General features: G+C 34.9%; 1 protein-coding gene across 1 annotated transcript; it reads right to left on the bottom strand.

Moving 5' to 3' along the window:
• Nucleotides 1-646: 646 nt before the first annotated feature.
• LOC104605855 (Pentatricopeptide repeat (PPR) superfamily protein) lies at nucleotides 647-8,069 on the bottom strand. The gene is made up of 2 exons (XM_010270793.3): nucleotides 7,659-8,069; nucleotides 647-1,692 (listed from the first exon to the last, which is right to left on the bottom strand). The coding sequence occupies exons 1-2, from the start codon at nucleotides 8,034-8,036 to the stop codon at nucleotides 1,279-1,281; spliced, it is 792 nt and encodes a 263-aa protein (XP_010269095.1). The 5' UTR covers nucleotides 8,037-8,069; the 3' UTR covers nucleotides 647-1,278.
• Nucleotides 8,070-12,735: the final 4,666 nt, after the last annotated feature.

Genomic DNA, 12,735 nt, shown 5'->3' with positions numbered 1-12,735 from the left:
TGGTTGAACTACTGACCCAAAAACTGATGGCCAAAGCGATTTCAATTTTGGGTTAGTTTTTAAAACATTGGGTTTTATTGTTTGATTATTTTTATTAGCATGTTAATATTTAATATTATTTTTATATTTTATTATTTTTGTTTAAAACATTATTATTGATAATATCATAGAAAGAAAGAAGAAAGAGATTATTGTTCCATGTCCACATGAGATCTCAAAGTAGAAATTGTTTCGAGAGTATATTTGGAAAACAAAAACAACATTGTGTGAAAGGATTGGGGTGATCTGTAAATTAAGGCTGAAGATTTAAAGAGTGAACCGAACCCTCTTAAATGCACTTTTTGTACTCTTTAAGACTTCAGCGCTAAGCGCTATCTAACAGGCCCTAGGTGTAATTTAAACTTTAGACTTGGTACTAACGGTGTATTTGTGGGATTTTTGGGAGTTCCACCAATTTATTACACATCTTTTAAAATTGTCTTCGGGATTTTACTTTGAAACTTTCTTGGAATAATGTGACCAATGATGATAACGAAATCCAACTTCAATTTGGGTTATTGGCTCCATCCTAGAGAGCAGAAGCCAATGCCACACTCGAGTGCAAAGAAATTGACATCCACTGATAACCAGCATCAAGAAGATTGCATGAATTTGCTTTTTTTTTTTTTCTTTTGATGAATGATTGCATGAATTTGCATTGGCTCAGGCCATTCTAGCTCTCCTACAATAATAGAACAATGAAATCATGTCAAATACACCTTTCTTCAATCTTTTTTTTTATGCTCGACTTTTCTTTGCCCTATCAAATGATAAGGTAATTAAATGAGGGAGAGAGAGAGAGAGAGAGAGAGAGAGAGAGAGAGAGAACTGTTTTAAAAGTAACATACTGGGTTCTATGACACCCAGATACCTGTACAAGGGTGTCGTATTGTGTTGGATATTTCAACTCTTAGTTTAAACAGACAATTGTCCAGTCATGTCCTTGCCTTGTATAGGCGACATAGATTGGGCTGACCATCTTCTTTTCTTCTGTCACAACAAGACATCTCACCTTCAATAACTTGCTCCACAACCCAAAATGTTTGCTAGATTGGATGTATTCACCAAACACGATTCTGTGTGTTCTTACAAGGCCTTCATAAACACTGAATAATGTCCAAGTACCCGTATATAATCTCTCCCTTGTGAAAGTTCTGCCTCTGATGAGCCTTTGCCTTTCAGAACTCTGCATAAGAAAGCAAAATTTGGGTGCATCTGTAATGAATTTGGCATCCTTAATCATCTTTGCTCTCTCTTATCAATTTCTGAATTATCAAATAGATCTTCTGGTGGATCATAGACGATCATATCAGGAAACAGATCCAGGAAATCTTCCTTTACCCTCTCCCTCAATTCAGGATATGGTATGAGCCCTTTCAAGATAACACGGTAAGGCAAAGAGATTGGAGGATCAGGAGATTGCCTCATCTCTTCATACAACTCCATTGCTTCAGAAGGCAATCCACTGTCTAAGAAGGACCTGATAATGTCTCCATAAGTGTGCTGATCGAACAAGACTTCCTCCCTCCTCAAATCCACCCATACTCTCTTGGCCTCATCCACCTTTCTGTTCCTAGCAAGCATCATAAGCATATCCCTGTAAAAGAACATATCTGGGCGATACCATATTTCTTTTCTCACCACATCATATATCTGTAGGGGAAAAAAAGAAAGATTAAAGAAATAAACACTAAAAACAATACCACAAGATGAAACTGAAAATGCACTAAACCAGTTTTCAAGTAATGCTCGCAGCAAAAAAACAAAATAAAATAATGCTCATTTGTTATATTCTAGGATGAGTGAGACCAGAACAATGAGCCATTCTCTACATTTCATATCTATGAGACAAAATAGAGTAATATCCTACAACTAAAGGGAAAGAAACGTGATTCAACAAACAAATTTATGCTGACCATAAAAGATATGCAGAATACACCAACTAATGTGCCAAGGAAGCACAAAAGAGTAATCTCTAGGGTATTCCGAGAAAAAACATATTTCAGCTTTTTGCCGAGAAAAAGCTAACATAGGTAAACAGCTTAAAACCATGAGCCAAGAAGCACCAAATCATTTCCAAGATGAAACCACATTTGAACTCACTAGTAGGTTTCCAGCAGCTATTTTAGTCAATGGTTTTCCAACAGCTAGTTTGCAAGTGGGGCTTTAGTTAAGTAGCAGTCAACAGCTGGTTTTGCTTTAAATGCTCCAACAGCTATATTTTTTTCCATAGAAAATCCATGTAACTTCAAGTATGGGAAATGAGAGATGTAGATATTGCCTTTTCTTTTATATATCCAAAATTTTTCTTTCAAAAGTTCAATAAGTTCCCTCTTGAGAGAGTGAATTCCATCTTCTTTGGGTAAGTGAGTCCCTGAATCTTGTTACATGTAATCAATTGTTTTATTTATAAAATTTCATACATTGTTAAAGAGTGTGTTATCTGTATATTTTCTGTCTTTGTGCCCAATTCCAGTATAGGATCTGCTATTAGAAAGAAAACGAAAAGTTTCTTATAGAAGGGATGGAAGAAGGAAAAGAAGTTTCATCTTGTTGATTGGAGAAAGGTGTGTAAGCCGAAAAAGGCTAGAGATTTGGGGATAAGGAGATTGAAGGAAATCAATCTAAGAAAATAGTCCTGGAGGTTTGGTGAACAGGAGGGTAAATTATGGAAGAGGGTCATTCAGGCTAGGTATGCCGTAAAAAAACATGAGCTGGGAACCTGGAGATGTCTTTCAAATTTATGGCTGCTCTGTTTGGAAGGGAATAGAACAGGTGTATAGTCTGTTCAACAAAGGATTGAGGTTTGAAATTGGAAATGGGCAGAAGGTAAAATTCTGGAAGCATTGTTGGTGTGGTGCAAGTCCCTTTAAGGATGTTTTTTCTGGATCTTTTTGAAATAGCAGTGGATGAAGATGCAAGAGTAGCAGACTGCATGCAAGTTCAGAACGGGAGCATTGTTTGCACACTTCAGTTCAAAAGAAATGTGAATGACTGGGAATTACACCCCATGACAGAGCCAGGTGGACCTTAACAGAGAAGACAAAAGGGTAAAAGACAGGTACTTACCAGAGAAAACTTAATGAAGAAAGGAGTAAGGAAGCTGTGTTAAGGGTGGCACATTGGGTGAAAACTTAAAAGCTTTTTGCAGTCTTTAAATTGAAGATTTTTTTAGCTCATGGGGATCAATAGCTCACTCATCCTCTAGAAGACAAAAAATAATTGAGGTCTGGTCACCTCCATGTGCTGGATGGAAGAAATTAAATTTTGATGGCAGCTGCATGGGCAATCCTGGACCTTCGGGTATTGGTGGGGTAATCAGGGAGGAAAATGGAAATATTCTAACCATGTTTTCAGGCCCTATTCAACATGGAGATGCGGTGAGATCAGAACTGTTGGCAGCTGTGTACGGGGTGGAGAAAGCCAAAGAATTGGGGATTGACAGATTGATTATTGAAGGTGATTCCAGAATTGTTGTGGACTGGCTGAAAAGGGGGGAAGGAGTACTTTGGCAGTTAAAGAATGAATTCAGGTGATTCAAGCAGGTTTCTAAAGATATGACAATCCAAATAAAGTGGACTAAGAGGTCTGCAAACAGCATGGCAGATGGGTTAGCTAAACAAGGCATTCAGAGACATTCCATGTTTATGGGCTGTTTTGTAAATATTGAAAGTGATTTCGGGCTTTCTCTTTGCCCACAATTCCTTATTGTACTCTAATAAATCTTCTTTGTGTTGCTGATCCAAAAAAAAAAAAAAAACTTAATGAAAAAAGGAATGAATCTGAACAGAACAAATTGTGTGTCTTGTAAGGGTTACTTGGAAACTGTTGATTACCTTCTCATCCATTGTGACTTTGCTTATATGTTTGTACTTTGGAGAACGGAGAAGGGTACATGCTGGCCAACATCAGTTGCAGAATTTTGAAGAGGTGGTGGTTGCAAGATTTATGCATGAAGGGTAAGGCTGCATGGAACATACTACCTGCAGCGGTTTTTTGGGTTATGGCAGGAAAGGAATGCGTTAAAAACAAGAGGTTCTTATATAAGTAGGACTAAAACAGAGTATACGGCATATAAATTTAGTAATAATAGGAGTATATATAAGGATACACTTAGGATTGGAGACCAAGAGATAACTCAATGTGAACATTTCAAGGTAAGGCTGCATGGAGCATACTACCTACATCAGTTTTTTGGGATATATGGCAGGAAAGGAATGCCTTAAAAAACAAGAGGTTTTTAAATAAGTAGGACTAAAACAGAGTATATGACATGTAAATTTAGTAATAATAAGAGTGTAAATGAGAATACACTTAGGATTGGAGACTAACAGATAACTTAATGTGACTTCTGGTCATTCTCCTTTGTACTTTCTTTCTTTTTCAAAAAAAAAAATATTTTATTACCACAAAAAAGAGATAACTCAATGTGAACATTTCCGGTACCTTGGTTCAATAATTCATAACAAGGTAGAAATTGAAGAGGTTGTCACCGAAAGAATTAGAGCAGGATGAGAAAAATGGAGGCGGTAGGACTTTTATATGATAGGTGAATAACACTTAGATTAAAAAGAAAATTTTATAAAACTCTTGTAAGGCTGGCTATGTTGTATGGAGCAAAGTATTAGGCAATCGAGAAATAAAACCTCTAGAAAATGAGTGTGGTAGAAATGTGAATGCTTATATGGATGAGTGGAAAAACTAGAAAGGATAGGATTAGGAATGAAGTTATCCATAGGAACCTAAGAGTAGCTCCAATAGGTGGTAAAACTAGAGAGAGAGTACACTAAGATGGTTTGGGCACGTGCATAGAAGAGTAGAAGATCACCAACTACGCCAATTAGAAGAAGTGATTTATTACACATTGTAGGGGATAGAAGAGTTTGGGGTAGACCAAAAAGGACATTGGTAGAAGTAGTAAGAAATGATTTAAGCACTATTAATTTAACAATGGATATGGCTTTAAATAGAACAGATTGGCGAAACAGGATTCATGTAGCCAACCCCATATAGTTGGGATAAGGCTTGTAAAGGAATGGAAGAATTTTCCAAAACAAGGAAAGGTCAACATAGTCAGTGGTGCAGAAAATAATTGGAAAGTTACACTCTCACTAGCAACTCATAAGTGCTTTAAAGGAAATAATTATAGCTCATTTTTTGTACATGATACTACTCTTTTTGTAAACAGCCATGGGTCAATATGTCTAAACAAAATAGGAGGGATGTTTCTTGCATTCCCATTACCCAGCTCTAGTTGTACAGGGTTTCTTTTTGATAATGAAATCCTATACTTTGCCTTTTCTCGAAAAAAAAATCCATCCACTTTCTTCTCTTTTATTTCTTTTTAAGTTATATCTTCCATATTATTTCTTGTAACTTGAGCTACATCAATAGCATGGATTAGGGTGCAACTTAGGTTTTAAATCCTTAGTTTAGGCCAAAGAATATTAATGCAAGAGTTCTGATTGCAAAGATCTTTAACCAATCAGTTTTCAACTTTGTAAAACTGAGATGCACCAGAGTCCATGTCATGAGAACTTGAGAAGTCAAGAGCTAAAGCATTAAAAATGTTATTTATGAATTATGATTTTCTGAGTTTCTCAAATAAGAGGAAGTACATAGAAAGGGCTGATTGCCCAAAATTATAAATCTGCCTTGAGTAACACAAAAGAAATCCACAATAAATTAATTAATTAGATAACTTAAATTGATTTAATATATTTAAGCATATGAGCAATCTCCAGTCATAGAAATCCACATAAAGGATATTAGCTAACTCTAATCCTCATAAATCAAAATTAAGAGGATGAATCACCAGTCAAATAACAAGAAACTCATTCATGGGAAATGAGCTTTCATTGTTTCATTAATGAATAGTGTTATTCATCCAAAAAACAAAAATATGTGATGTGATCTATACTATACTCAAATAGAAAGGCAAAGAGACATCTAAGGTTAAGCACATGAATAAGGCTGAGTATGGATTAGAAATATTTCAAGTTCTAGAAAAATTACAATTAAGAACAAAATGTTTGAAATTCATTACAAATTACAGTTGCAGTTTAAATGTTGAAAATAAAGTGAAGGAATGGGATTGGAATATAGCATAACAGAACAGCTTTCAAGAACTGAGAACTTGAAAATATTTAGGACTCATTCTAGAATAAGCAATGGAACCAATGCGAAAATTCAGAGAACTCCTCTGTAGCTGCTGCTTGGCATGGTTTGTACTTTGTACATGGTGAATTGATGATTTGCTGACTAACAAATAGGAAACTATAATTCAACAGTTCCTATCTATTTGTTGGTATTTGGAATGGTTCACCCCTGGTTGAAACATTCAAAAGGTGGATCCAACATCCTCCAAGTGTAATAAAATTTTCTTTGGACTGTTGATATTACTATTATATGTCTCCTGCGGGGGTCTCATTTTTATTCTCCTTAGTCCTTACATACAGAATATTATTGAGGAACTCCTTAGTCCTTACAAAATATGGTATCAAGCATTTATCTGAATGCCACAAAAATACAGGAGAAAAAGGAGGAAAAAGGTCGTAAGCCATTATACTGGATTATGTTCAGGATTAATTTAACATCAAGTCTTTCCATTTCTCTTCCTTTGTCTTGTAAAAGCAGTACGGAGCCTCAAAGACCTTATCATCATAATGCCTAAAATAATTTCCTTATTTTCTAAGAAAACATTGAAAGAAGGCTCTAGAAGGAAAAGAGAGATGCAAAAGAATGTCAGTTGAAATAGAAACAAAGAACTTAGGGCCAAGGTTCAAAGTATCAATACACCCGATATGCATGAAGCTGTGTATGAGGTGTTTGACAGCCTATAACTTGTTCTAGTATTTTTTTTCCAAAATTGGTGGGGTATCAGCATTTGGCCTGCCAACCCCCTGAAAAGACTCAAAACCCCTTTACGTCTCGTATTGGAGGCTTGCTAAGGACCTTGAGGACTTAATACTTTGAAAAATGAAATGTAGACTGGTGGGAGAGGATGTGTCTAGTCAAGCCAAATTGATTAGAATAAGGCATAGCTGAGTTTAGTTCTCAAGAAAGGTTATACTTCATTTTGTGTGCAGGGGATCAAAAACATTTGCATAAATCATAACCTTATTGCTATTTAACAATTTGAGTCCATTGTTAGTGTTTTATCATATAGGAGAGTACAAGCTAGGATACGTAGAGGGTTCCAAATTTCCAGTATCACAGTCACAGTCAAGAGATCTCAAGGAAAGTGTTAATAGGGAAAATCTGAATTGCAACGCCTCAACCATATCCCAGATGCCAAAAGCATAGGAACTAATTCACGTAGGAAGACGAGGAACAAGGAAAAAGCTTAATAGTCACAACACCATCTTGGTGACCGGTGAATGATTCACTCGATTCTTTTGCCATGTTACAAAAGAACTCGAAAAACTTTAGTTACCAAAAGGAAAACAAATGAAATTAAAAAAAAAAAAAAAAAACAGCAAAAAAGAATTCAACAACTAAGAAAACAATCCATACCATACTCCACATTGTTTTTTCTTTTATCATTTCATAAAAGTCAAACTCCAAATAGAAACCAAAAAGAACAAACTAGAAATGATCAAATTCACTAAAACCCATACCTTCATAGAGAGAAAAACTTGATCTTGGCGTTGGAGCTCAGCCAGAACCGCAAAAAGATCAGACTTAAGGAGGCGAGAGACATGTGACTGCACAAATCGGTCGAGCTTAATTGCATTAGACATTAACCTCTTAAGTTCTTTAACAATGATAAGACCTTCCTTTCCCATCTCTTTTTTCCGCCTCCATATTGACAAGCTAGGGCTTGAAGCTGACCCAGAGAAATGACAGACAAAGCCTTCTTCCTGTTTTCTGTTACCATTTTTTGATCCTTCATCCCTTTGAAGAAAACCAATGGCTAGGGTTTTCAAGGCAGAACTTCTATGTCTTGCAAGCCCACTTGTTGTTCTCTCAAGTAAACTTCGGGCTAAACGCAGCATGGCATTCAGTATATCAGATGTTGGAAAAGAGGATGATACAGAAGTGGAAAAAGTATCGTCCCATTTATTAGTCCTGACCGAGGTTCAGGAGCCGACCCGGAAACTGAACCGCCTTGGGGCTGTACACGGATCGAGTCGGTTCGGTTTTACCTATTTGTGCCAACCAAACCGACACTGTCGGGTTCATTATTAGGCCAACCGAAACCGATCAATAATTGCAAAAAACCGAGTTTGAACTTTTTTATATTTCTGTCAAAAAAAAAAACCCGCAACCGAATTGATTCATCATAACATTTATCAAACTAGAACCGATCAACTTCATTTTAAAACTGACCCACTTCTGGTTGAATCGGTTTTGGTTTAATTGGTTTGGTCAGCTTATTTTATTTTATGAACAGCTCTACGGATGTATTTGGGATAAGTTTAGAAAATCAAAGGGTAAATTACGAATAGGTACTTTATACTTTAAAGGCAGTGAAATATCGGTACCTTTAACTTTCAATTACAATACTTGAATACCCTAAACTCTCAAAAATAGACATTTGAGTCCATCCATTAGTATTTCGTCAATTAAATATTACATAATGCCAAAATTACCTTTCTATTAGTTAAACTTATATGGCCTACCTAATACCGTATAGGTTATTAAGTTAGTCAAGGGACTAGCCACTTCTCCCATGATGACTAATACCATATATGATATTAATGAGACCGTATAAGTTTAATTGATAGAAGAGTGGTTTTGGCACTATATAATGTTTAACTAGTGAAATACTAACGGATGAATCCAAGTGTTTATTTTTTAGAGTTCAGAGTACTCAAGTGTTGTAATTGAAAATTTAGGGTACTTATATATAATTTACCCAAAATTAAAAAAATAATTAAAATAAAAAATCATTGTCTAAGTCGAACAGTTTAACGGTTCAACCGTCTAGATCAATAGTTCAGTGACTGATTCGATGATTTTTTGGAAAAATCCGAGTCAAGTAAAAAACAGAACCGAATAAGTGATCGGTTCCAATGTTGAAATGAACAGTTTGACTACCCAGTGAATAACAGTTTTAAAACCATGATTTGACCTAACCCACTTATATTTGAAATTTATAATTACCTATGATAATAATAACTTGAAAACTTTATTTTTTGATAACATAACTATAGATGAAAAATGGTCGAGCCACATATGGCCTATATGGGCTAATGTCGGCATGGTCCAACCAAGCTGAAACTAACCATTATATAATGGCTATATAGGGGGTATAATGGCAAAAATATGCCCAATAGGCAATAGCTATAATTAAGTAGGTATTTTGATGGGGTATTTTGTTTATTTTACCAAAAGGGGTGCAAAAGATGACTAAAATCCACCCCTAGCAGCAATAAATAGTCAGTTTAGGGGACATTTCAAGTAAAGTGATAAATAAACTTTATATATAACCAAAATGCCCCTCTCAACAGCTATAAATGGTTAATTTATAACAGTTTTTCTTTTGTTAATTCAATTATTTCTAACCCTTATAAATACCCTAACCCTTACCCATTTTCTTCAAAACAACAATCAAATACACTCTCATTCTCATATTCTTATAATACTCTCAATCTCTCATACTTCTATTTTTTTTTTTTAATTTCAACAAGAAGGAGGCTTTGTCTCAAGTTAAAGTTGGCAATTTAGGAAACTTTGGATTCAAGTTGAAATACCAAATTGGCATATTGGACTTCAAGGACCCAAGTGCAATTACCTGGTTAGTTGGATTTTTTTATTAATTTTAGATATTAATATTTATTAAAATGGTCTGTTCCTCTCAGACTCCCTCTTAAACCCAATCTAATCTAATGCTGACCCTAAACATTTTAAGGTAACAAGAAAGAAAACAACACAAGGCTCCTGCTGGTCATAGAGGAGACTTAGGATCAAATCCCGCCTACACTTGGGTTGGGAAGTTATAGGTCGGGGGATGGGCTACCCCCCCCCCCCCCCGTTGTGTAACCCCTTCAAAAGAAATAAAGAAGAAGAAGAAGAAGAAGAAATAAAGAAAACCAAATATTTGTAAATATTTTACCATCAAGGATGTAATGGGAAAGAGCATGAGTGCAATAAATGTAAAAGTGTTTTTTGCTATCAAAATATTGTTGGCACTAGCCATTAGATGTCCAACATAGAAAATTTTGATATTTTAACTTGGTAGAAAGCATAAAAAATAATTGTCCTATACTTTCTGCCATGGCATATGATCTACTAGCCCCTCCAATGTCTACAGTAGCATTGGATATTATTTTAGTGCAGAAAACAGGGTATTAATCTGTTAGATGAGAGGAGGAGCCAAATCTGGACGATAGATGAAACATTAGAGATGTACATTTGTCTAAAAGGTTTGTTAAATGCAAAAGATAGACTACAAGATAAAGGAGGGCATGACAAGTCATCCAATGTATCACTAGAAGAAGAGGAAAGTGGGACCGGTAAAATTTTTTAGATCATTGGAAATTTTGAAAGCTTCAATTTTATTTGTACTTTGTAAGTTATTTGTAAACCTTTTCAATTCAATTGTAATTTTTTATTTTCTATTTTTTAATAATTTTTTTTGCAATTTTATTTAATTATTTTATATTTTTTTGTATAAATTGATTATTCATAAGGAATAAAATTTTAAAATGATTTTTTTTTCAAATTGTTGTTGCAATCACTGAATTTGTCATTTATCCCTTCAAATTTTCATTATTTTTTGAGTTTTTGATTTTTTGTAATGAAAACAAAAAAAGAAAGAAAATGAAATATTACAGGCTAAAGCCCAAGCTAGTGATGGGCCCCACCCCCTAACGTACACAAGCCTTGCCAGTACGACCAACATTACACCTCTAGGGGTAACCTCAATAAAAATGATTATGTTGATAAAACAAGTATTTTTTTTAATCAACTTTATTTTATATACAATTAGTCTATGAAATTTATCATTTCCGGCACAAAAATTATAAGAGAAAACAGGTTCAGGTCAGTTTAAAATAACAAAATCCGATCCAACCCAATTATTAATGGAGCAAACCACAAAACCAAACTGACATAATTGGAGTTCGGTTCTATTAGGTAGTCGGTAGACCTGCCCCATTGAGGGCCCTCCAGATAGTTGGGACTAGCATTGGTAACATTGGGTAATCACTTTTTTTTTTCTAAGTCACATTGGCATGATTAGAGAAGAATGACCCAAAGTAACAAGCTTGAACCAAGGTATAAAAGCTAGACAATTTGGGAATTTTAAATCCTATATCTGAAATGAAAATTTTCAAAATTCCAAACATTTGGTCAAAAGTATTTTTATTCATTAAGCTATTAATGTATTTTTAAATATTTTTATAATATATTTATGTCATTTATTTCTATGATGCATAACCTAAAATTTCGATGAAGCAAGTGACACAAGATCCTGAAATTCTTTAAAAAATCCAAAATTGAAATTGTGTGAAATTTCACCTAAGTTTTACAAAATGATTGTCCAAACAAGTCCGAAATGCTATTGTCCACAAGACCCTATAGCCACACACATAAAGGAACATCCTTTGTACTTTAGACTGCCTTTGTTAATTTGCAATGTAAATGCAGATTCGATACATATATGCACTCTGGTTAAGTTTTACAAGCAATTGGTAAGAATGCATTTGTGTATTACAAATTACAACTATCACAACTTCCATGTTTGTATTCATCACAACCAAAAAATTTGTCAAGACTACAAAACTTATCAATGTAAAATTGAACCAACTTTGATTTTTAATGAACCACCATATTCATATATGTACTAAACATGTTTATATTTGGACTACAAACAAATGCAGCCTTATGTTGTCATTCATGGGAGATATTCTATTCAACTGCTTTAAAGCACTTTGGATAAGCTACTCAAAGAAGCTGAAGTGTACAATCGGATTTTTCATTATATAAAGCTTACTAGCAAGCAAACCCATGTGATACATGGGGTTGAATAGAAATTTGGTTACATTTGGATTGGTAACTTTGGGTTTCACACAGTTAAGCTAAGGTCCATGTTCAGGGTTGGTCTTGGGTTGGCCCTCAACCCCATCTAGTCCATTTGATTTATACCCGCAGTTTATTAGAGAGGGTCAAAAGGGGTTTAAAGATATGTATTTAAGAGATAAGTAGAATTTTGTTAGGATTGGGTTTATGTTAGGGGTGACCATTTTCAGGCTAAGTTCACATCAAGCCCATAAAGTTTAGGATTGGGCATGGGTCCAATACTTCAGGCCCATTTTTAACCAAAAAATTATGTTATGTTTTATATATTAAATATTATAAAATATATAATATATTTAATATTTTACACATAAAAGCTAGGCTCAAAATTAGTTCTGGCCTGCGCCAATGTAGGTCAACGCTCAAGCTTATATCTCAAGCTAGAATAATGCAAACCGAATCAGGCATGTGCCCAAGCTTTTGCCCTTATCATAGGTGCACAGCTTGGCTTTGCCCAACCCATGATCACCCCTAATTTAGGGTTACAAGTCAGGTTGCCAAATTTGAAGAATTTCAACTACATCAGGTTTGGGGTGGGGTTCATGCCCATTTAAATTTAAAACTCCCAACCCAACCCAAGTTGCACCCCTATTTGGGTTTTGTCTTTTAATATCAATTTGAGACTTAGCTAGAGTCCATTTATGGTTGTTCTTGGTTTGTCCCTTTAACATA

Source organism: Nelumbo nucifera, chromosome 1 (genome assembly GCF_055504915.1).
Source record: "Nelumbo nucifera cultivar China Antique chromosome 1, China Antique-T2T, whole genome shotgun sequence".
NCBI classification, from domain to species: Eukaryota; Viridiplantae; Streptophyta; class Magnoliopsida; order Proteales; family Nelumbonaceae; genus Nelumbo; species Nelumbo nucifera.
Note: the sequence above shows the minus strand (reverse complement) of the source record. Positions and strands in the feature narration are given on the sequence as shown.

Coding starts and splice junctions, on each gene's coding strand:
- LOC104605855 (XM_010270793.3), bottom strand. CDS start 8,036: ATGCTGCGTTTAGCCCGAAGTTTACTTGAGAGAACAACAAGTGGGCTT. Junction 1,693..7,658: donor AAGTTTTTCTCTCTATGAAG/GTATGGGTTTTA, acceptor TTTCCCCTACAG/ATATATGATGTGGTGAGAAA.